The sequence below is a fragment of the Monodon monoceros genome, unplaced genomic scaffold, assembly GCF_005190385.1.
Source record: "Monodon monoceros isolate NGI ecotype Baffin Bay Population unplaced genomic scaffold, NGI_Narwhal_1 Super_Scaffold_13, whole genome shotgun sequence".
In the NCBI taxonomy this organism is placed as follows: Eukaryota; Metazoa; Chordata; class Mammalia; order Artiodactyla; family Monodontidae; genus Monodon; species Monodon monoceros.
The window spans coordinates 84157445-84181116 of record NW_021703769.1 but is presented as its reverse complement, the minus strand read 5'-3'; the positions used below and the strand labels follow the sequence as shown (position 1 = coordinate 84181116).

Sequence of the window (23672 nt, the reverse complement as noted above, 5' to 3'; positions counted from 1 at the left end):
AGTGAGCGCAGTGTGACCGTGTTAGTACACTGTTATGAGGTGAACAAATGAATGAGTCTCCACACAGGGTAGCGTGGTGTAGCAGGAGGAATGCCTGGCAGGTTATTACTGTTCGAATTCTAACACCACCAATTATTATGAGTCCATGACCCTCGTTTCTTCGGTCTCCTCATCTGTACGACAAAGGGGGTGAGCCACACGGTGGTCGGACGCTGTCTCCCCACAAGCTGGTTAGTGCTCAGGAGCACAGGTTTAGTAGTTTCACCATCGTCTCCTTGTCTGCAAAGTAGAAACAGTTTCAGGGCTTTTGTGAGCACTAAAGGAGAAAACAGCTAAAATTCAGCATGGTGCCTGGCACATGGTGAGCACCTCAAAAAAACAAGCTACCAGGTAACGCTTTGCCGCTGGTCCAATTACTTGAATGGTATTTTAAATGGCAAAATTTTATTTGTTCTGAAATTATCCCCTTCACTCATTGGCGCTCCTCTGCTCTGTGAAGCCCTGTTTCTGGAGTGGTGTCAGGTACAGTCTGTACCCCAAGTTCTGGTTCCCTATTTACACCTTCCCTGATGGATCCTAAAAGAAACCACATGCTCTCCTCTGAGCTGCCACCAGAGTTGTTTATAAAAGGTGAATCTTACCAGGCCTCTCACCTTCTTAACTTCTATCTGCTTCCTCGGGGTATTGTTCACGTGGCAGACAAGTGCTTTCAGGATCTAACCTACCTATGCGCCAGTATCTCTTGCTCCTCTCCTGGGGCTCCGCAAACCCCCTGCCCTTCCTGCATCTGTTGTTTCACTTACTTTCTCTTAGTTACAGACGGTTCCAGAATTTCCATGCTTCCACTTACAGTGTTTTGACTTTACAATGCTGCAAAAGCAATACATGTTCAGTAGAAACCGTACTTCAAATTTGGAATTTTGATCTTCTCCCATGCTGCCGATATGCGGTAGGTAGGATCCTTTCTCATGACGCTGGGCTGCGGCGGCGAGCCGCAGCTCCCAGACAACCACGCAATCACAAGGGTAAAAAACCATCCACTTACAGCCATTCTGTACCCAGACAACCATCCTGTTTTTCACTTTCAGTACAGTATTCCATCAATTACATGACATATTCACCGCTTTATTATAAAATAGGCTTTGAGTTAGATGATTTTGCCCAACTGTAGGCTAATGGAATTGTTCTGAGCAAGTTTTAGGTAGGTTACGCTAAGCTATGATGTTGGGTGGCTTAGGGGCATTAAATGCATTTTGGATTTACAAACGGGATGAAACCCCATTCCGAGCGGAGGAAGATCTGTCTACTACGCGGCTGGCGCTTTGCTTCGCTTGCCCGCCCAGACACGTGGTCCTTTGGCCGGCGAGGCCACGCCCCTTCACGCATAGCCACGCCCCTTCCGCCGAAAGCCCTGCCTTCCGGGCGCAAAGCCTGCCGGATCCTCGAGCACGTACCTGTGAGCGTCCCGCTGGGGGTGGGTGAGTGGATTCGTTCGGCGGCGGCCTGTCCTTCTCAGCCTGAGCTCGTTCCCCGAGCCTGGGCCCTCTGGGCTCTCGGAGTCACCTCCAGGGCGATTTCACGGTTCCCCACGCCCGCCGTTCCCGTCCTCGCCCCCTCCAAGCCCGGCAGGTCGCACGGTACGGGGCGGGGCCTGCAGCGGTGACGGACGCGAAGCTGGTGAGGCGCGCGCCAGGGAAGGGGTCGCGGTCGCTGTGGCGGGCCCCGCGGGGTCGGGGTTCGGGGCCCGGGACCAGGGCCGGAGAGCAGCCTGGGGGCCGCATGCGTGGCCCAGGCTGGGCCCCGGCACCACCGCGGCCGCCGGCCTGGCGTCCTCAGCGGGGTCCACAGGGAGGGCGCCTTGCGCAAGGACTTAGCCTGGCCAGGGATGGACAGACAGACGCCCCAGCCCAGGCAGGCCTGCTCCTGACCCGGCACACAGAGTCACTGGCCACCCCACCCCCCTGCAAGAGCCCTCCCTGAGCACAGGACCGACGGGCTCCCTGGACCCTTCCCAGGCCGGACACGCAGGTCCAGTTGCCGCCCCGGGAGGAACCGGCAGTGGGCAGGGCGCCTCCCTCCCCGCCCCGCGCCCCGCACACTGCTGCTGTAGGGTTTTCACACTGACCCTGGGAGGGACAGACACACACCGCCAGTCTGGACTGAGCCGCTTACAACTCGTCCTGAGCCGCTCTGCCTCCTACACGTGGCCGGCCCCAGAGCGCACACACGCCCCTCGCTCTGGCCCGCCTGCAGCCTCGCTCAGCTTCACGCTCCCTTCGTTCTCCCCTCCCACCAGAGTCCCAGGTTGGCCGACTTTGAGCTGCTCAGGCCTCATGCTGTACTTTAGATTCCCTTCCGTCTCCACCGCCAGAATGGAGGGCTCTGCTTGCTCTTGACAGTCTCCGGTCCCACCTGAGCTGAGGCTTTACATCCATCCCGGCAACTTGCAGTTTCCGTCTGAAGATTGTGGTCACCTGGGCCGAGGTGAGAGTTCTGGGGCCTGGGCGGGCATGGGGACTGCCTGTGGCTAGGGCAGGCGGGGTCTGGCCCTGACAGTGCCTTTGCAGGAGCCCCAGCCTCGTCATGGACCCAGAGTGCTCCCGGCTCCTCCCTGCGCTCTGTGCCGTCCTGGCAGACCCCAGGCAGCCTGTGGCAGATGACACTTGTTTGGAGAAGCTGCTGGACTGGTTTACAGCGGTAACCGAAGCAGGTAAGGGTGAGGGTGCCGCTGCTGACTTTCCCCGGAGGCCAGAGGGTGCCGGGCTCCCCTGTCCTCGGGAAGGACTGTCTATCCGGTGTCCTTCGTTCATACCTTAAAGATTCCCCCTGGCTTTGGGGACACGGCAGGCTGAACCTAAGGGGATGATCAGGAGAGCTTGAGCTGCAGGCCGCCTGTTATTCAGGCCACGCTAGGTGGCTGCCGAGGCCACGGGACAAACTTACCTTGTTTTTTTTTGTTTTAAGAAATCGGTTTTTCTTTCTGATTATGTAAGTAATGCATACTCTTTAAATAAAGCTTGAACAGCACAGAGGAGTAAAGAGGAAGGTTAAACCACTCCGAACATTTTTTTCTTTCCAGCCTTTTTTCTTAACACATCATAATTCTGTACTTTTCTTATAAAAATGAGGTCACACCGTAAATACAACATATCTTGCTTTTTCTCTCTTACTGTCCTAGTGGGTGTTTTCCCCACTGACACGTTGATTTTATTGACTGTATGTCAGTTTGCTCTGTGAATGGACGTTAATTTTACAATTAGTCCACTGTTGTTAGATGTCTGTGTTTCTAATGTGTCATTATTATAAATAACGACATAATGGCTTTCTTTGTACGTAAATCTGCTCATGTAAATGTTTGTCTGATAATTGTTGTAGTGTGGATTACATGTCATAAATTTCTGCTGTTTGTTTCTTTGGTTTACCCTGTTCTTTTACTCTCTTTTGAGTTGAATATCTAGGTCTGTCTGGTTTTCTAATAGATGCATTTAAGGCTACACATGTCTCTGCAGGTGTCACTTTAGCTGCACCCTGCAAGTCTTACTATGTGGTGCTTTTGTTGTGATTTGCTTCCAGATATTTCATACTTTTCATTATAATATTTCTTTATCCACAAATTATCAATATTTAGAAGGGTATCTTTAGATTCATGACATGGGGTTTTTTTCAGTCTTTTTACTACTGATTTCTAATTTATTTGGTTGGAGTTAGAAAGTATTTGTATGTTGATTCTTTTATATCTGTTGAGGCTTTTATCGTGGTGTAGTACACAGACCATTTTTGCACATGTTCTATAGATTTCTCTATAGGATATTATTTTTTGGTATTTATAGAGTCCTCAATTGTGGCCTAGTAGTTAAATTTAAAAAAAAACCTTTTTAATTGAAGTATAGCTGATTTACAGTGTTGTGTTAGTTTCTGGTGTACAGCAAAGCGATTTGTTTTTTTTTGTATATATATACACACACACTTTCAGAGTCTTTTCCATTATAGTTTATTGCAAGATACTGACTCTAGTTCCCTGTGCTATACAGTAGAACCTTGTTGTTTATTTTATATATAGTAGTTTGTATCTGCTAATCCTAAACTCCTAATTTATACCCTCCCCTTCCCCTTTAGTAACCATAAGTTTGTTTTCTGTGGCTGTGAGTCTGTTTCTATTTTGTAAATAAGTTAATTTGTATCATTTTTTTTTTTTTAGATTCCACATATAAGTGATAGGATATCTGTCTTTCTCTGTCTGACTTACTTCACTAAGTATGATAACCTCTAGGTTCATCCATGTTGCTGCAAATGGCATTATTTCATCCTTTTTTATGGCTGAGTGGTAGTCCATTCTACACACGCACACACACACACACACACACACACACACCCCACATCTTTATCCATATCTGTCACTGGACACTTAGGTGGCTTCCATGTCTTGTATGGATGTTGTAAATAGTGCTGCGATGAATTTTGGGGTGCATGTATCTTTTCGAATTATGGTTTTCTCCAGATATGTGCCCAGGAATGGGATTGCTGGATCATATGGTAACTCTATTAAAAATTATTTTTAAATAGCTTTATTTGAGATATGATTTACATATCATGAAATTGATCTATTTAAAGTGTGTAATTCAGTGGTTTTTAGTAAATTCACACAGTTTTGCCACCATCCAAAGGTTAATTTTGCAACATTTTCATCCCCTTAGAAGAAACCTGGTATCCATTAGCAGTTAACCTCTTCCCTCCTCCCCCAGCCTGTATGTATTTTCCTCAGTGTTGTACATGATGAAAAGAATATAGTCTCCATACTTGTTCCTTAGTTCAAGTTTACGTTGTTAAAACCTGTGATGTTCTTGCTAATTTGTTTGCTTAATTGTTTTTGAGAGATATGTGAAAATCTTAAACTAAGGTGGTGGATTCAACAATTTCTGTTTGAAATTCTGTCTTTTTTCCCCCTTAGTATATTTTGAAGTTAGGTTAGGTATGTACAGTCTTAGACTGTTATATCTTGCAGGGTTTGGCTGTTTGAGCAATGACTTTCTTTCTAAAGCTGTGACAGAGCTTTTTCCTTTAAAGTCAGTTTTGTTTGATATTACTCTTTCTGCAGCAGCTTTTTAAAAATTAGGATTTGCCAACTGTATCTTTTCAGCCTTTACAAATCTGGCCTTCTGTGTTGTCACGCTTCATTGTTTCTTACACACAGTGTGAGGCTAGCCTTTGGTTCTTGATCTAGTCTGCACAGCTCTTTATTCTAATGGACAGTTTCATTTGTTGAGTTTACTGTTATGTTTGAACCTATTTTTATTATATTCTTTTGCATTTAAAACATTTTTTCCATGCCTTGTTGTTGTGCCTTTTATCTCCTTTTCTGCCCCCCCATTGGATTAATAAAGCTTTTGTTTTTTCAGTCTTTCTGGTTTTGAAGTGAAGTTTTGAAGCATTCCACTTACGTTTTTAGGGGTTAGTCTTACGTGCAAACTGGATTGTAAAAGTTGAAAGTCAGTTACAATCTTTGTCTTCTGCGCCAACCACACACGGAGCCTTGGGCACTTTAACTCCAGCTCAGTCCAGTCTTCCGTGTTTTGGTGTCTGGTATTTTGATTCTGTTTTGTTTTAAACTCCTTCAAAAGTTACTTAATTTTTAAAGTCAGTGCTTTTTTAGGTTTGCCCACATGTTTTTGGTTTCTTTGATTCTTGCTTCTCTCTCCTTCACCCTGTTTTTCCCTCCTTACTGTGCCTCATTGTCCTTTCACAAGGGCCTCGCAGTGGAAGCCCTCCCAGTGTTGCCCCAGGTTTCCTCCCCCTTCGCCTCCCCCACCCCGTCAGTGCTTTGGAATGACAGAGCAGTTGCCTATAGACGTTTTAGATGCCACATCTGGAAAAGAATGCCTGTTCCATTGTGCTTCTCGCTTTCGTATTCTCAGTTTAAGAGAAAAGTATCCACTGGAGAGGTGAAAATTGTCTTCTGCTTTAATTTGCATTTCTTTTTCGTAATCAGCAAGGCAGAATATCTTTCGTGGTTTGCTGGCCGTTTGTATATTCTGTCCCAGTCCCTTGCCTGTTGTTAAGGTGTTGGCTTTCTGATTTGTCCCCCTCATTGAATTAAAGTTATGGATCCTTCGGGGCAGTTGTTGCAACGATTTCCCCCGGTTGGACTGCTGAGTCTAATAGCCTGAGAGAACGGGAGTCTGGGGGTTGCCAGAAGAATGGTCCCTTAGGGAGGCATGCGCTGTGCCCCTGGTAACATGCTTCCCGGCTGGGCCTGTCTCCAGGGTCCAGTCTCCTGTTACTACAGGAAAATCCCTGCCTGGTAGAGCTGCTGTTCCACGTGTTGAAATCCCAGGACCTAAGTTCCAGAATCCTCTCCTTCTCACTCCGCCTCGCAGGGATATTTGCAGCCCAGGAAAACTGCTTCCAGTATCTTCAGGTGAGCCTGGGTCCTCCCACCTGAGTGACCCACCTTCTCCTGCAGGTACACAAAGCACTGGTGGCTGTCATGACCCCTGAGTCTCTGAAGCTTGTTTTGCCCCCGTGTCTTGACATGTACCGCAAGGTTTTTATTCCTGAGTATAGTTCTCCTTTGAAGAACTGACCAGGAATGATGTTGGGGTGAACGGTGAACATTTTAAAATACGGCAGAGCTGGGGCTGGCTCTCTGCCCTGGCGCCGCCCTTCATGGGTGTTCCTCAGTTCAGCAGTGCAGGCTCCAGGGACCCAGCCCACACCAGCTCGCTGTGGGACAGGCTTCCCGGGAAATGACTTCATGTGTGATAATCCACCCATACCTCTGGTGCTTTGCCGTTGGTAGAACACCTCAGTTTACAAAATCACATTCATGTTATCCTGGGCGCCCTGGCCAGTAAGCAGGTCAGGAGTCTTCATCTTTCTCCTGGATTAGGAGACAGTGAAGGCTCAATATAAGAATCCCACAGAGCTGGCAGAGCTCACACTAGACCCTGAAGAGTCGCACTGTTCGAATGCTCTGTTACACCACCTGTTTCTCTGAAAGTAAATCCTCAGTCCCAATCACATGGCCTTCCCCAACTTCATTGATTTCCTGAGTACTTCCCAGTTCCCGTCTCTACTTCTCCATGGCCTCCTCTTCCTTCCCAAGGTTGACCATGGCTTTAGAGGCTTAGAAGGCCACTGACTCCCCTTCAGTCTGGTGGTCGGCCCCCTGCACGTGGGGACGAGGGACATGGGCAGGTTCGGGCTCTGAGCCGCAGTGGAAGGTTGCTTTCTGTCCTGGGCCCGTGGCACTGGCTTGGGCTCCTGTTCCCTTTTCACCTGGCCCTTCACAGCCTCCCAGGGGGTCTGGCAGCCCTAAGGGCCCTTCAGCAGCCGGATGCTCACCAGTAGACGGTGCCTGGGCAGCGGACATGTGGACAGACTACCTGAGGCAGGGGGCTGAGCCTTTGTACCTTCCCATTGGCTGCGAGCTGCCCCCAGGGAGAGGCTGCAGCTCTGGGGGCGCATTTCGGTGATGAGAGATCCCACAGAGGGCCTGCCCTGTGAGCTGCCGCCTCCAGCAACACCCCTCAAGGCCTCGAGGCCACTGCGGAGTTAGAGTCATACTTGAGTGATTGGAAGTGTGTCTCCGAGGCCCTGTGGTCCCTTACCCTGGAGTCTGAGATGACTTGAGGGTGGGGACCAGCATTTTATTGTCAAGATAGACGAGGCTCAGAGCTAGTAGCTACACCAGTGAGGGGCTCCGTTGGTAAGAGGCAGCCCCCGAGTTTCCCACTCATTGGCACCCTGTAGTGAACAAGCACCTTGTGCACGTGGCAGCAGATCAGGACAATGTGTTATTGTCCTGTGGACGTCCACGAGCAGGTGGGGATCGAGCGGGGAGTTAGCCATGCCTGCTGACGGGGCGGGGTGGTCAGCTTCGTAGGGGCAGTGGTCTTGCAGCTGGGTTGTAAGGGGTTTGAGCAGGTGTATGGGGGGGTGTGCTGGGGGATCCAGGGTAGGGGACACCTGGAGGAGGGCAGCTGCCCTGGAGGGCCCCGAGTGCCAAGCACAAGAGCCCAGTAGGCCGTGGAGACCTTTGGGGCCCTTGAGCGCAGCGTGTCATAGAGGGGGGCCGTTGGCGTTGCAGTTGGTGGGCTGTTTGGGGGAAGGGTTTCTGAAGTGAACTGTGACAGGGTTGATGAGGCTTTATGTAAAACCCAGTTCTCCCTAACGAAATTCTCTCCCCTGGAAGGCACAGTTGGCAGTGCTGTGGCTGCCATCGGTCTGCTCTGGTGGCCACCTGCCACCTCTCACAGGCTCTTTGTGTCGGCCGCTCACAAGAAATTCCCCCAAAGAAGTGCCTCGACCAGCTGTGAACGATAGAAAAGCCATCTCTGATGTGGGGTCCCCTGGGAACTTGCTCAGGTCCCCACTTCCTTCTCTGCTTCCCAGCAGGGGGAGCTGCTGCCCATGCTCTTTGGGGAGGTGGGCCCCCTCGGAGGAGCGGCCTGGACGGCCCCCGCTGTGCGCAGCGGCTGGATCCAGGGCCTGCGCACCCTGGCACAGCATCCTAGCGCCCTGCACTTCCTCGCCGCCTGTGGTGAGTGCCCCCGTCTGCCTTGCCTTCCGCCTCTGCCCTTGCCGTGCCTGATGCTCTGCGACTCCTGGGAAATCACCGCACCTTGCTGGGTCTCTTCCTCTGAACATGAAAGTGGCTGTGGTATCATAGAGCTGTTGTGAGGAACATTCGGGGTAACCAAGGGTTGGAGGACCCTCAAGGGTGTATGGTGTCCTGTGGCTTGTAGGTGAGACCCAGCAGTTGGGGTGGCTTTGAAACTGACGAGAAGAATCCCAAGTGGCCAGGGTTCTAAAGCCCCTCGCCCTGTGAACTCTCCATTCTGATTCCATTGCCTCTGAGTAGCGGGGAGGCTGGGCCTCTGACAGTGCCTCCGCATTGGGTGGTTTCCGAGTTCTGTCCGTGAGGGTCTGAAGTCCAGTGGTTGAAGCTGCTCAGTGGTTTCAGCGTCTCTGCTGTCACCATGGACTCTGTTCCAGCTGAACCCTGTTTCTCTCCCCACCCGTTGTCCCTCCCCGCCCCCCAGGTGCAGTTGACACCATCTTCTCCCTGCAGGGAGATCCCAGCCTGTTTGTGGCCTCGGCAGCCGGGCAGCTCCTGGTGCACATTCTAGACTTGGCGATGCGGGGCCCAGCCGAGGGCCGCCGCAGTCTGCAGGCTTGTGACTGGCCAGCATGTGCCCAGAAGATCGTGGGTCACATCGAAGACTCCCTGTGCTCCACAGCCATCCCGCAGGTCACACAGGCCCTGAGTGTCCTGACCACTGCGTTCGGGCACTGCCACGGCCTTTGGACGCAAGGCCTTTGGGTGCGGCTGAGCCCCCTCGTGGCCCGCCTGCTCGAGAAAGACCCTGTCCCAGCCTCACACTCGCTCGTGGATCTCCTCCTCAGCGTGGCCCGGTCAGGCCCCCAGGGCGCAGCTGGTGGGGTGGGCAGGAGGTGGGGCTTGTTTTCTTCGGGAAGTCTTGGGGCAGCCATCACACCTGGGCCACATCTCCCTGGCTGCCCGAGAACTCTGCCTCGAGCAGAGGGGACACCAGAGGGGGTCTGGAAGCCCGCACACCTGGGAAAGGCCTTCCGTCTCAGCCGGCACACCCGGCCCAGGCCACGGCAGCCCCCTGGGCACGGTGTGGGCTGGACGGGGGAATGACGTTCTCTTCCTGGGCTCCTCCTCTGCAGTTCTGCGCCGAGCTCTGACCGTGGCCTGTGGGAGACTCTGGCCCAGACTCTGAGCCACTTGAGCCCCACACAGGCAGGGCCTCTGGCTTTGGGGATCCTGAAACTGCAGGACTGGTAAGGATTGGGGTTCATGTTGTGTGAGGCAGGCAGAGAGGTCAGGGAACTTCAGGGGAGCTCCTGAAACCAGAGATCAGTCAGAGGCGGCTGGCCGGGGCGTGGCCGGGCAGTACGTGGGTTATCACCAAGGTGTTGGCACAGGCTCCGGCTTCTACATTTTTTAGTGGTGGAATAGCTTTATTCACAGGCTCCCCAAAGATAAAAGAGACTCTTGGAGCAGCCCTGCTCAGAGCAGGGCTGCGTTCATACTCAGGACCTGCTCAGCTGCCTTCTGCCACCTCCCCAGTGGCCTCACCTTGTGGATCCTGGGCCACCCTGTGTGCATGCCACTGTGGGGGGGGCGTACTAGGGGCTGTGGGACGGTGGAGGGGGACCCAGTAGGCAGGAGTGACAGGACAGATTCCCAGAGGGAGAGAGATGTGCGCCCTACCAGGAAGGGGGTGTGGGGTCCGGAGAGGTGGGAAGGAAGAGAAATCATTCCAGGGTTTCGGGCGGACTAGAGCCGGTCTTGGCCCAGGTCTGGGGTGAAAATGGGCACAGGGCGCTGGGGATACGATGCAAGCCTGGCTCTGGGCTCCAGGGTCTCCAGATGTTCAGAGAGAGGGAGTGGTCTGAAGGGAGAGGGAAGGATTGGGCAGCTGGCTTGGAGGGAGAGCTCTGTACCAGCTTGGCCTCCCAACCACCCTGGGCCCAAGCACGTTGGCGAGAGGCGAGACCATGTTCTGGAACGTCGGAAAGGATATCTCAGCATTGGGAGTACTTCCAGGAGCTGGGGCATCCCATCCCTTTGGCCCTGAGCAGGCACCGCCCATCGGAGTGGGTGTGGCCAGGCCTTCCCCAGGCTCTTCCTGGGGCCTGGGTGGCGCCCTCGTAGCTCCTTCGAGTCCCCTGCCAGTGGTGTGAGTGCTGGTCACAGTGCTTACAGGGAGGCTGTTTCTCAAGGGGGTGTCCAGATCCCCAGCACTGACCCCTTTGGCCCAGACTTGCTGGGGATATTAGGAGGGTAGCCAGCTTGCCTGAGGGCGGGGGCAGCCCTCACCGTGTCCTCTGTCCTCAGTCCACAGGTGCTGAGGACCCAGGCCTTTGGCATCCTCCTCCAGCCCCTGGCCTGTGTCCTGGAAGCTGCTGCTCAGGCCCCTGGACCCCCAGGTAGGCTGCTTGGGAACGGTGGGCAGGTGCAGGAAGGCAGGACCCTGGGGTCCTGAGAATGTCCTTGGGGCCAGGGTGGGCTGATGGGCAGCGGGCCACCTGGCTTGCCACCCCACCTAAGAGTGGAGGTGGCTGCGGTGTAGCCTGCCGTCCCAGGTGTGACTGCTACTCACGTCCCCGCCTGGGAGTTCATAGGGCAGCATTGCCCCCTGTGGGCATCAGCTGGAGTGGCCCCCAGAGCAGCTGACCCGGCAGTTGGTGGTGGTTACCGGGGGCCTGGGCTACGTGGATGGTTCCTGACCCAGAGCGGGCACACGGGCTTGGCACTCATCCTCCCATAAGGTCAGTTCTGTGATGGGAGAGTGAGTTTCCTCGCTGAGACTTGTCTTGCTTCAGCCGCACAATGGGGTGAGGATTAGAGAAGGGGGGCCAGCTGTGCCTCGGAGCCCCATGTTGAGCGTAGAGATGGGCCTCTGACCAGCGGAAACCGGCCCAGGCATGGGCTGCAGGGAGAGTGGGACTGCTCGAGAGCCCTGCAGACAGGTTCAGACCTCAGCTCCGGCCGGCTGGACGCCACCCTGGACGAGCCAGCTGCTCGGAACCTCCGGGCCTGGTCTCTGGTATGAAGCAGTGACCAGCGGCAAGGCCTGCAGTGGCCACACAGGAGGTGCCCGCTAACCAGGAGCTGTTTCTGGTCGCCCTCTAGGCTTGCTGGAGGGGGCTGCAGGTGACTCGATGACGGTGGACACGCTCCTCTCCTCCAAGTCGGCCTGTGTGGGTCTCCTGTGCTGTGCTCTGGCCCACCTGGGGCTGCTGCAGCCGCTGGTAGGTACGGCCCGGCCCAGTGCACACTGGCAGTGGGACTTGTGGCCTGCATTGACCTTCCGTCCTCCCCCAGCCCCAGCGGCCCTCGCCCTGGCCACAGGCGCCCCTGCTTGGGGCTGCGGTGACAATACTGCGGCTCTGCAGTGGCTCGGCGGCCCCCACCTCCGACGTGGGCGGCCGTCTCTGTGCGATCCTGGTGGGCTGTGGCCGGGTCCAGCGAGCTGCCCTGGATTTCCTGGGGGCGCTGTCTCAGGGGACCGGTAAGTGAGAATGTTTTCTCTTGCACAGCTCGGGTGTTGGGCGAGCCCCACAGCTGCTCAGAGATGTCCCAAGACTGCTGTCCTCTGCATGTCTCCTCTGGGGCAGGGGCTGGGATTCAGCTGACCGATGGGTTCTGTCCCCTGTTTTCCTTGGGTTGCCACACTTGTGGGCTGGGGAGGCCCCAGGGTAGGAGGTTGGGTGCTTCAGCCATCCACGTCTGTCTCAGGCCCTCAAGAGTTGGTGACGCAGGTGTTTTCCGTCCTCCTGGAGTACCTCGTGAGCCCTGAGTCCAGCTCCATGGTACACACACAGGGTGCAGGGTGGAGGGAAGGGGAGGGGGAGGAAGGCAGAGGCAGGGCACCCCTGCAGGCCTCTCTGGGGCCAGAATTGCCTCTTTTTTTTTTTTTTTAATAATTAATTTTAAAATTTTGGCTGTTGCTGCACGTGGGCTTTCTTTCTCTACTTGTGGCGAGCAGGGGCTACTCTTAGTTGTGGTGCATGGGCTTTTCATTGCAGTGGCTTCTCTTGTTGTGGAGCACGGGCTCTAGGTGCAGTGGGCTTCAGCAGTTGTGGCTCGCAGGCTCAGTAGTTGTGGCTCGCGGACTCTAGAGCACAGGCTCAATAGCTGTGACGCACGGGCTTAGTTGCTCCACGGCATGTGGGATCTTCCTGGACAAGGGCTCGAACCCGTGCCCCCTGCATTGGCAGGCGGATTCTTAACCACTGTGCCACCAGGGAAGTCCCCAGAATTGCTTCTTAAAGTGAGTTTCAAGGGGCAGGCAGCTGCACAGGGTTTGGCCCAGGGCCTGGCATTGGTGGAGATTGAGCGAGGGGTCGTCGGGCTGTGGAAAGCAGGGAGAGGATCCAGTCTTACAGGGAATTCTCCATGAGAGTTGTAAACCAGAACCAGGTGGGCCTTACGCTTGGGGTCCCAACTCTCATTGAGGTTTCCTGCAAATCTCCCTGTTCTCGTAGCCCCGGGGTTGAGTCATGCTCTGGGGGTGCAGGAATAGCATGCGTACTGAGCAGGCAGGGGGGAGATGGGATGATAAGCCTGGCAGATTCCGGGGCTTTCAGGAAAAGGTGCCGTGGGTAGTTCCTGCTGTTTCGGTGCAGAAGTTTCATTTCCTCGGTAGTGGGGCTTCCTGACAAGAGCTGGCCTCTCCTTTTCTCTCTCTCTAGTCTTGGATGCCAGTCGGCCACTTCCAGAGGCTTCTGCCTCATAAAAATGAAGTCCGGTGTTCCCTGTCCCCATGTATCCCGTCCCCATCTTACACCCCAGGGCGGGGAAGGGGGCAGGCGGGCCAGCTCACCCCTCCTGGCCCTGCAGCCCCACTCTTCCCGCTCCAGGTTCTGAAGAAGGCCTTCCAGGCCACACTCAGGTGGCTCCTGAGCTCACCCAAGACCCCCGGCTGCTGCGACCTGGACCCCCACACCCAGCTGTTCCTCACAGGTGATCCCAGCCCCTCCCAGGGGTGAACTGAGGGAGGAGCAGGGATGGAGGCGACTGGGGGCCGGGTGGGAGGCAGGGTGGACATGGCCCGGGCCCTCTGAACCGTTCCTCCTGCCCCAGAGCTGCTTCCTGTGCTACAGAAGCGCCTGTGCAGCCCCTGCTGGGAGGTAAGGGACTCAGGCCTCGAGTTCCTGACCCAAATGACCAGACACTGGGGAGGTGAGTGCAGGGTGCAGCGCCGGGGGCTGGGGTCCCTGTGGGAGGGCTGGCCTGGCCTTGGCACACCGTTGTCCCCAGGTAGTTGGGAACTCGGACTACCTAGGCTGCCTTTGGGGAGGGAGGAGAGGCTGTGGACTCAGCTTTCGGTCATAGCTGGTTGTGGCTGCTTGGACCCCCAGGGCAGGCCGGCTTCAGACAAGCGCTCCTTGCTTCAGAGGTGCCCGAGCTCACCAAGCAGCTTCTGCGAGACCCTGAGAGTTACGTCCGTGCGAGTGCAGTGACCGCCACAGGGCAGTTGTCTAGCTGGGGGCTGTGTGCCAGCCCTGAGTGCCCAGGGGCTCAGCAGGTAGGAGGCAGTGGGTCCTGTGGCCGTGCGCCCACCTGGCGGCTGTCCTGATGCCAGGGTGGAGTGGGTCTGCCGCCCAGGGGTGGCATTCGGGGTCGGGCGTGTCCCCTGAATCTCCGGCTCCGCTTCCTGGAAGCCCTGTCACTTGGGCACGGCCACCCCTGTTTGACAGTGGGCAGATGGGGGGCTGAAGGGCACATCGCCTGAAGGAAGCCGAGCATGGCAGGGGGCCCTCATGGGGGTTCTCCCTGCTGCACTCCGAGCCCGTCAGCGGGAACTCGACTTCCCTGGTCCCTCCACCCTCTTCCCACTCTGTCCTCCAGGAGAGCCTGCTCGTGGAGCTTCTGCACATCCTCTCCACAGACTCGGAGGGCTTCCCCCGGAGGGCCGTCATGCAGGTCTTCACTGAGTGGCTGAGGGATGGCCATGCTGATGTAGCTGAAGACGCGGAGCGGTTTGTGGCTGGAGTGCTCCAGGCGGCGAGCAGGGACTTGGACTGGGAGGTGCGGGCCCAGGGCCTCGAGCTGGCACTGGTGTTCCTGGAGCAGTTGCTGGGTCAGCGCGGCTCCCACTGTCCCTATGCCGAGGCCCTGCCCGAGACAGCCCCACCTGGCGTGCTGGCCCAGGCCCTGCAGGTGCTCTGCCGTGTGCAGCTCTTTGAGTTTGCCTTCCGTGCCTTGTTTGACTGTGACCGACCTGTGGCCCAGAAGTCCTGTGATCTCCTCCTATTCCTGAGGGCCAAGGCTGCTCCCTGTGGCGGCCCGCAGGAGGCGGGGGACAGTCCCAACGTGGCCTCTGTGGAGGCCACCCTGCAGAGATGGCAGGCAGGTGAGCAGGGTCAGCCCCTGGGGTACCTGGAGCCCGGGGCCGTCGTAGCTCTGCTGAGGTCTGTAGACCTGGAGGGCCTTCGGGACACCCTGGCTGAGAGCAGTGACCATGTGGAGAAGAGCCCCCAGTCACTCTTGCAGGACATGCTGGCTGCCGTGGGCGTCCTCGGGGAGAACGAGGCCGACTGCTACTGACCAGCCTAGTGGCAACCTCCCCAGGACCCTGCTGCTGCACCACGTCCCTTCCTTGGGCCCTGCCATCCTGAGGGCTCTAGTCTGGCCTGGCTGCACAAGGGACCCTCCAGGGAAGCCAGGACCAGGTGAGCCCAGCAAGCTCAAAGAGCCCCACATTTTGATGTATTGCTGAAGAAGTGGCTTATTTTCTACTCAAAATAAGTGATTTGACGGTGCCACTGGGTCAGCACAGTGTTCTAAGAGTGCCCAGGGGTAGGCCCCAGGCCTGGGGGGGGCTTGGAGAAACATATGGGGAGGGACCCTCTGCACAGTGGCCACGTGCTTCCGTGGCATGGAGGGGTGGTTCCTCTGCTTGGATCCCACCATGCCCCAGGGACACCCAAGGTCAGAGAGCAAACAGCTCAGGCTGGAGAGTGTCTGGCCTTGGTCCCTGGTCCCTAACGATAGTGACCCCAGGTCTAACCAAGCCAGGTTTTCAGTCTCTGAACCCCCAGGATCAGCTTGACTTTGTAACAGTTCAGAGCTCACCATTTCAACTCACCAGGCACGTAGAGTTGCCAGTGGTAACATCAGGGGAGTTGAGTTCTGGGCTGGTCCTCAGGGGACCAAACAGACGGTACACCAGCCCGAGCTCTGCCATTTCCCAGCCATGTGACCCTGGGTTGACCTGTTCCCCCATCTGTAAAATGGGAATTTTACTCTTTGCCTCCCAGAGGTAAGTGTCTCAGTGTTCTAAAGCACCCAGAACAGTCAAAGAAGAAATCTCAAGAGAAACTTTAAAATATTTTTAACTGAATGAAAATGAAATTACAACTTACCAAAATTCGTGGGATGTAGCAGAAGCAGTGTTCAGAGGGATGTTTATAGCATTGAATGCGTATATGAGAAAAGAAGAAACATCTAAGATAATAAACTAAGCTTCCACCTTAGGAAACTAGAAAAAGAGCAAATTCAACCCAAAGTAAGCACAAGAAAAGAAATAATAAAAACTAGAGCAGAAATCAATGAAATTGAAAACAGGAAATCAATAGAGGAAATCAAGTAAACCAAAAACTGGTTTTTGAACAGATCAATAAAGTCAATAGGCCCCTAGCTAGGCTAAGAAATAAAAGGGAAAGACACAAATTACTAGTACCAGAAATAAAAGGGGACATCACTGCAGATCCCATGATAATTGAAAGGATAATAAAGGAACACGGTCAACTCTGCCCACAAATTTGATAACCTACGTGAGATGGACTAATTCTTTGAAAGACAGTCTGCCAAACTGATACAAGAAATAGATGATCTGAGTAGGCCTGTATCTGTTAAAGAAATTGAATCCGTAATTAACAACCTTCTAAAACAGAAAGCATGAGGCCCAGGTGGTTTCACTAGTGAATTCTACAAAACATTTAAGGAAGAAATTATACCAGTCCTCTACAGTTTTCCAGAAGATAGAGCAGAGGGAATACTTCCTAATTCAGTCTATGAGGCCAGCATTACCCTAATACCAAAACCAGACAAATATCCAAGAAAACTAGGAACCAGTTTCATCATAGATACAGAAGTCCTTAACAAAATATTAGCAGATTGCATCCAACAATGTATAAAAAGAATTATGCACCAAGATCAAGTGGGGTTCACTTCATGTATGCAAGGCTGGTTCAACATTTGAAAATCAGAGCGATCCATCACATCAACAGGGTAAAGCAGAAAAATCACAAATCATATCAGCTGCAGGAAAGGCATTTGGCAAAACCTCTTACTATCCTCAGTTTTTAGATTGGGCTGAGAGGTGAAGACCCCACAGCCTCTGGAAAGACCCGTGTCCTTTGCTGTGTCATAGAAACTTCTTGCAGGGAGAGGTGTGTACGGACAGCAGGGGACCTGTTCCCGGGAGATGCTGTGCCCTGTGGAAAGCAGCTGGTGTTGTCTTGGGCAGAATTTGCATTCTTGGTGCAGGCCTAGCAGGTCTGTCTTCTCACTCCTTCGCTAAGGCCAACGCCCATCAGATGGACCTACCTGGTCAAACCCTGGCTTCACCACTTACAGGCTGCTCTGTCCTTGGGCAGGTCATTTAATTCCGCTCAGCCTGGCCTTGTCTATAAAATGGGGATGGACCTCCCCAAGCTGTTGAGAACTGACTGAGACATGGTGAATAAAATGCCTGACATTGTGACTTTCACAAAGAAGATAGTCAACAAGAAGGTGTTAGCTTCTTCCTTTAGTCCTTCCTCTCCCTTAACTGCTGTTCCCAAGGTTGTGTGGATCAGCCTTTTCTCTTCCTGCTCTGCCCACCTCCTCTGAGTGATTTAGTTCAGTTCCCTGGCTTCACACACAGCCCTCACACTGACAGGTTAGGACTCCTGTCAGACTTCTCTGAGCCCTGGACCTGCACGTCCAGTGCCAGTGGGTCACCTGCACTGGGGTAGGACGAGGACCCTGCACGTGTGACAACACTAAGCTGCGACACTGCCTCTGGTGGATTCCTGAAGTCATTTCTCACAGGGCCTCCTTCCAGCAGCCTTCCCTTCCTCTAATCTTACCCTCTCTGGCTGAAGCAATCTGTCTAAACCTGGTTATTCTCACTCCCCTGCCTAGACCCTACTGTGGCTCCCCATTGTCAACAGGCTGGCACACAAGACCCTTCAGGCTGGGCACCTGACATCTCCAGCACAGTCTCTTGCAAAGCCCTACCTTAGTCCATACCCTGGAAAATCGCCGGTGTGTGACTATGTAAATCGCTTGGCAGTGCTTAGATTACTGGGCCCTCTATCTGAGTTTCTGAAGCAGGAGGTCCACAGCGGGGCCCTTGAAGCTGCATTTTTAAAAAAAGTTTATTTTTGACTGCATTGGGTCTTCATTGCTGCACGTGGGCTTTCTCTAGTTGTGGTGAGCGGGGGCTACTCTTCGTTGTGGTGCGTGGGCTTCTCATTGCGGTGGTTTGTTGTGGAGCATGGGTTCTAGGTGCATGGGCTTCAATAGTTGTGGCACATAGGCTCAGTGGTTGTGGCTTGCAGGCTCTAAAGTGCAGGTTCAGTAGTTGTGATGTACGGGCTTAGCTGCTCCACAGCATGTGGGATCTTCCTGGACCAGGGATCGAACCCGTGTACCCTGCATTGGCAGGCGGATTCTTAACCACTGTGCCACCAGGGAAGTCCCGAACCTTCATTTTTAACAAGCGTAACAGGAGAGCCTGGTGATAAAAGTATGTGTTTTGGTTTGTCTAAAAATGCCTTCACTGTTGTACTTGAATATATTGAGCATAAATTCTAAGTTAGTGGCTGTTTCCTTCCAACACACTGAAATACACCGAGTGCTTTCCACCATCCCCTGGCTTCCATTGTTGCAGCCAAGAGGTCGCTGTCAGTCTGCTATTCTTGGAGGGAGCCTATCTTTTCAGTGGATGTTCTTAAGTTGTTTCCCATTGTCTTTGGTTTTTCTGTAATTTTACTACCATGGATAGGTGAGAAGTTTTAAATTTATTCTTGGGATTCTTGAATCTGGATTGGTGTTTTTCATCAGTTCTGGCAAATTCTCAGCTGCTATGCTTTCAAAGTGCTTTTCTCTGATCCAAATTCTCTCTCTAGCACCCACCCCCGCATTTCTCTTTCTCTCCTCCTAGAATAGAGATCTATACATCTGAGATCTCATTGTTCTCTCCACATCTTTTAACCTCTCCACTATTTTCCGTCTTTTGATTTTTGTATGTTGTGTTTGTGCTTTTAAACATTTGTTAACACTTTAGCTTCCTGTTCTGTGCCGATACTTTCAAGCTTACCTTTGACTTCTTCAAACCCGAGAAGCTCAGTTGTTTTATAACCCGTGTCTATATTATAGTAACACTAGCTGCTTATCAAACAAACCTTAAAATTCCACGGCTTAAACTAATGCAGGTTTATTCACTAACCACAGAGTAGTGCACTGTAGGTGTTTCTTCATTGGGCAGCTTTCCTCCAGGCGGTGAAACGGGGACCCAGGTCCCTTCATTCTGGTGCCTTCTCATCATCAACCCATGGTTCCTAAGATTCCCCTAGAGTTTGGGCCCAGGCCAGGCATCCAGGAGTGAGAGAAGAGCATGGAGGTTCAGATAGAGGTTTTTATGGGTGAGGCCCAGAAGTTGCACAGTTATCACCTACATTCTTTGGCCCAGACTTCAGTCATTTGGCCATGCCTGACTACGAAGGACTCAGGAATGCAGTAGGGCCAAGTGCATGGGACCAACCAGCTGGGGTTTGCCACAGTGCGCCCAGTTCCAGGACACAAAGCCCACACGTGTCTGCCCGTGGCTTGTTTTCACATGTTCTTGGTCATCTTTAAATGTGTTGTGATCACTGGCTTCAAAAACTTATATGTGGGGATTCTTGGAAGCCTAGGGTGAAGGGGCCCCCTTCATTCCAAATTCACTGCTTGGAGTTCTCTGCCCAACCAGCTTACACATCCCTGGGTCTCAAATCAGTGAAAGGGCAGATCTGTAGCTCTGACTTCTCAGGAACTTTGTTGCATTTTGATTTTGCTTCTCTTAGCACCAAGTCAGTCTTATCTACGGTTCCCTGAGATTTGGAGCAGGATGGAGGGGGCAGGTTTAATTCTGAGTCATTAGTACCCTGAGAGCATAACTCTTCAGATTTTCAGTTTATTATTTTTGCTTTTTGAAGTATAGTTGATGTACAATATTAGTTTCAGATGTACAACATAATGATTGAATATTTTTATATGTTATACTCTATTTAAAGTTATTATAAAATATTGGCTATATTCCCTGTGCTGTATAATATATCCTTGTAGATTATTTATTTTATATAGTAGTTTTTACCTCTTAATGCTCTACCCCTATTTTGCCCCTCCATCCTTCCCTCTCCCCACTGGTAACCACTAGTTTATTCTCTATATCTATGAGTGTTTTGTTATATCCATTTGTTATATTTTTCAGATTCCACATATAAGTGATAACATATATCTGTCTTTGTCTGACTTATTTAACTAAGCTTAAAACCTTCCAGGTCTATCCATGTTGCTGCAAATGGACAAATATTCTTTTTTATGGCTGAGTAATATTCCAGCGTGTGTCTGTGTGTGTGTGTACTTATCCATTCATCTATTGATGGACACTTGGGTTGCTATCACATCTTAGTTATTGTAAATAGTGCTGCTATGAACATTGGGGTGCATGTATCTTTTCAAATTAGTGTTTTCATTTTTTCTAGATAATATACTCAGGAGTGGACTTGCCATATCATAGGGTAGTTTTATTTTTAGTTTTTAAGAAACCTCCGTAATGTTCTCCATAGTGGCTGCACCAATTTACGTCCCCACCAACAGTGCACAAGGTTTCCCTTTTTTCCACATCCTTGCCAACATTTATCATTTGTAGATTTCTTGATGGTAGCCATTTTGACAGGTGTGAGGTGGTATTTCATTGTGGTTGTGATTTACATTTCTTTGATGATTAGCAATGTTGAGCATCTTTTCATGTGCCTGTTGGCCATCTATATATCTTCTTTGGAAAAAAATGTCTCTTCAGAACTTCCACCCATTTTTTAATTGGGTTATTTGTGTTTTTGGATGTTGAGTTGCATGAGTTGCTTATACATTTTGGATATTAACCCCTTATCGGTTATATCATTTGCAAATATTTTCTCCCGTTCAGTAGGTTGTCTTTTTGCTTTGTCAGTGGTTTCCTTTGCTGTGCAAAAGCTTGTAAGTTTATTAAGTCCCATTTGGTTATTTTTACTTTTGTTTCCTTTGCTTTAGGAGATCCAAAAAAAACCCCCAAAAAACTATGATTTATGTCAAAGAGTGTTCTGCCTATGTTTTCTTCAAGGAGTTTTATGGTTTGTGGTCTTTAATTTAGGTTTTTAATCCATCTTCAGTTTATGTATATGATGTGAGAAAATGTAATAATTTAATTCTTTTACATGTAGCTGTCCAGCTTTCCCAGCACTGCTTATTGAAGAGACTGTCTTTTTCTTTCTTTCTTTCTTTCTTTTTTAACATCTTTATTGGGGTATAATTGCTTTACAGTGGTGTGTTAGTTTCTGCTTTATAACAAAGTGAATCAGTTATACATATACATATGTTCCCATATCTCTTCCCTCTTGCGTCTCCCTCCCTCCCACCCTCCCTATCCCACCCCTGTCTTTTTCCATTGTACATTCTTGCCTCCTTTGTTGTAGATTAATTGACTATAAATGCATGGCTTCTCTATTCTGTTGTAGATTAATCGACCATTTCTGGACACTCTTCTGTTTCATTGGTATACATGTCTGTTTTTGTGTCAGTACCATACTGTTTTAATTACTGTAGCTTTGTAGTATAGTCTGAAGTCAGGGAGTGTGATACCTCCAGCTTTGTTCTTTCTTCTCAAGATTATGTTGGCTATTCAGGGTCTTTTGTGCTTTCATATTAATTTTAGGATTATTTGGTCTATTTCTGTTAGAAATGTGTATTTTGATAGGAATTGCATTAAATCTGTAGACTGCTTTGGGTAATATGGACATTTTAACAATAATAATTCTAATCCACGAACATGGGATATCTTTCCATTTCTTTGTATTCTCTTCAGGTTCCTTCATTAGTGTTTCATAGTTTTCAGAGTATAGGTCTTTTGCCTCCTTGATTAAGTTTTTTTCTAGGTATTTTATTCTTTTTGATGTGATTTTAAACGGGATTGTTTTGTTGCTTTCTCTTTCTGAGAGTTCATTATTAGTGTATAGAAAAGCAGCAGATTTCTGTATATTAATCTTCTATCCTGCAACTTTACTGAATTAATTTATTCTAACAGTTTTTTGATGGAGACTTTAGGGTTTTCTCTATATAGTATTATGCCATTTGCAAATAGTGACTGTTTTATTCTTCCCTTCCAGTTTGGATGCCTCTTATTACTTTTTCTTTTCTGATTGGTTCAGCTAGGACTTCTAATACTATGTTAAATAGAAATGGCAAGAGTGGGCATCCTTGTCTTGTTCCTGATTTTAGAGGAAAAGCTTTCAGCTTTTCTCTGTTGAGTATGATGTTAACTGTGGTTTTGTCATAAATGCCCTTTATTATGTTGAGATATGTTCCCTCTATACCAACTTTTATGATAGTTTGATTAATTGGTGTTGAATTTTGTTAAGTGCTTTTTCTGCATCTATTGAAATGATTATGTGAATTTTATCCTTACTTTTGTTAATGTGGTGTATCACATTGGTTGATTTGCAGGTATTGAACCATCCTTGAACCCCTGGAATAAATCCTGCTTGATCATGGTGTATGATCCTTCATATGTATATATTGTTGAATTTGGTTTGCTGATATTTTGTTGAGGATTTTTGCATCTATACTCATCAGAGATTTTCTTTTTTCCTCCCTCTCTCCCTCCCTCCCTCCCTCCCTCCCTCCCTCCCTCCCTCACTCCCTCCCTCCCTCCCTCCCTTCCTCCGTTTCTTCTTTCTTTTCTTGGTAGTGTCTTTGGTTTTGTTATCAGGGTAATGGTGGCCTCATAGAATGATTTGAGAGTGTTCCTCCTCTTCAATCTTTTGGAATAGTTTGAAAAGGATAGTTATTAGCTCTTCTTTATATGTTTGGTAGGATTCCCTTCTGAAGCTGTCCAGTCCTGGACTTTTGTTTGCTGAGAGTTTTTTGGTTTTGTTTTTAATTACAAATTCAGTTTCATTACTAGTGATTGGTTTGTTCATGTTGTCTATTTCTTCCTGATTCAGTCTTGGAAGACTGTATGTTTCTAGAAATTTATCCATTTTTTTCTAGGTTGTCTAAGTTGTTGACATATAACTGTTGTTAGTATTCTCTTATGAATTTTTGTATCTCTGTGATACCAGTTGTTATTTCCCCTCTTTCATTTCTTATTTTGTTATTTGGGTCTTCTCTTTTTTTCTTCATGAGCCTGGCTAAAGGCTTATCAATTTTGTTTATCTTTTTAAAAAAACAGTTGTGGGTTTCATTGATCTTTTCTATTTATTTTTAAAATCTCTGTTGTATTTATTTTCTCTCTGATCCTTTTTATTTCCCTCCTGCTGACTTTGGGCTTTGTGCTTCTTTTTAAATTTCGTTAGATGGTAGGTTAGCTTGTTTATTTGAGATTTTTCTTATTTCTAGATATAGGCCTGTATCACTATAAACTTCCCTCTTAGAACTGCTTACATTTGTGTTTTTATTTTCATTTGTCTCGAGATATTTTCTGATTTTCTCTGTGATGTCTTCATTGACCCATAGGTTTTTTAGTAGCGTATTGTTTAGTCTCCACGTGTTTGTGTTTTTCCCATTTTTCTTCCTGTAACTGATTTCTATTTTCTTACCATTGTGACTGGGAAAAAAATGCTTGATATAGTTTCTATCCTCTTAAATTCGTTGAGACTTTTTTTGCGGCCTAGGATGTGATCTAGCCTGGAGAACATTCCATGTGCACTTGAAAAGAATGTGTATTCTTCTGTTTTTGGATGGAATGTCTGTAGATATCTGTTAAGTCCAACTGATGTGTCATTGAAGACCACTATGTCCTTATTGATTGTTTTGTATGGATGATCTGTCCATTAATGTCAGTGGGTATTAAAGTCCACTACTATTACTATATTATTGTCAATTTCTCCTTTTATGTCTGTTAATA

The 23672-nt window shown here is 50.1% G+C and overlaps 1 protein-coding gene across 6 annotated transcripts; it reads left to right on the top strand.

Moving 5' to 3' along the window:
• The first annotated feature begins 1423 nt into the window (after positions 1 to 1423).
• BRAT1 (BRCA1 associated ATM activator 1) lies at positions 1424 to 16259 on the top strand. Of its 6 annotated transcripts, none has more exons than XM_029221145.1 (15): positions 1424 to 1474; positions 2297 to 2484; positions 2568 to 2710; positions 6261 to 6415; positions 8392 to 8539; positions 9042 to 9414; positions 9694 to 9807; positions 10868 to 10959; positions 11666 to 11784; positions 11858 to 12044; positions 12272 to 12345; positions 13396 to 13498; positions 13619 to 13717; positions 13897 to 14063; positions 14387 to 16259. In XM_029221145.1, exons 3-15 carry the CDS (start codon positions 2584 to 2586, stop codon positions 15083 to 15085), a joined length of 2457 nt encoding a protein of 818 aa, XP_029076978.1. In that variant the 5' UTR covers positions 1424 to 1474; positions 2297 to 2484; positions 2568 to 2583; the 3' UTR covers positions 15086 to 16259. The 6 variants fall into 6 exon arrangements, with proteins under 6 accessions (XP_029076978.1, XP_029076980.1, XP_029076979.1 ...); XM_029221147.1 differs by having other exon boundaries at positions 1432 to 1677; positions 6284 to 6415; XM_029221146.1 differs by having other exon boundaries at positions 1432 to 1677; positions 8395 to 8539.
• The last annotated feature ends 7413 nt before the right edge of the window (positions 16260 to 23672 follow it).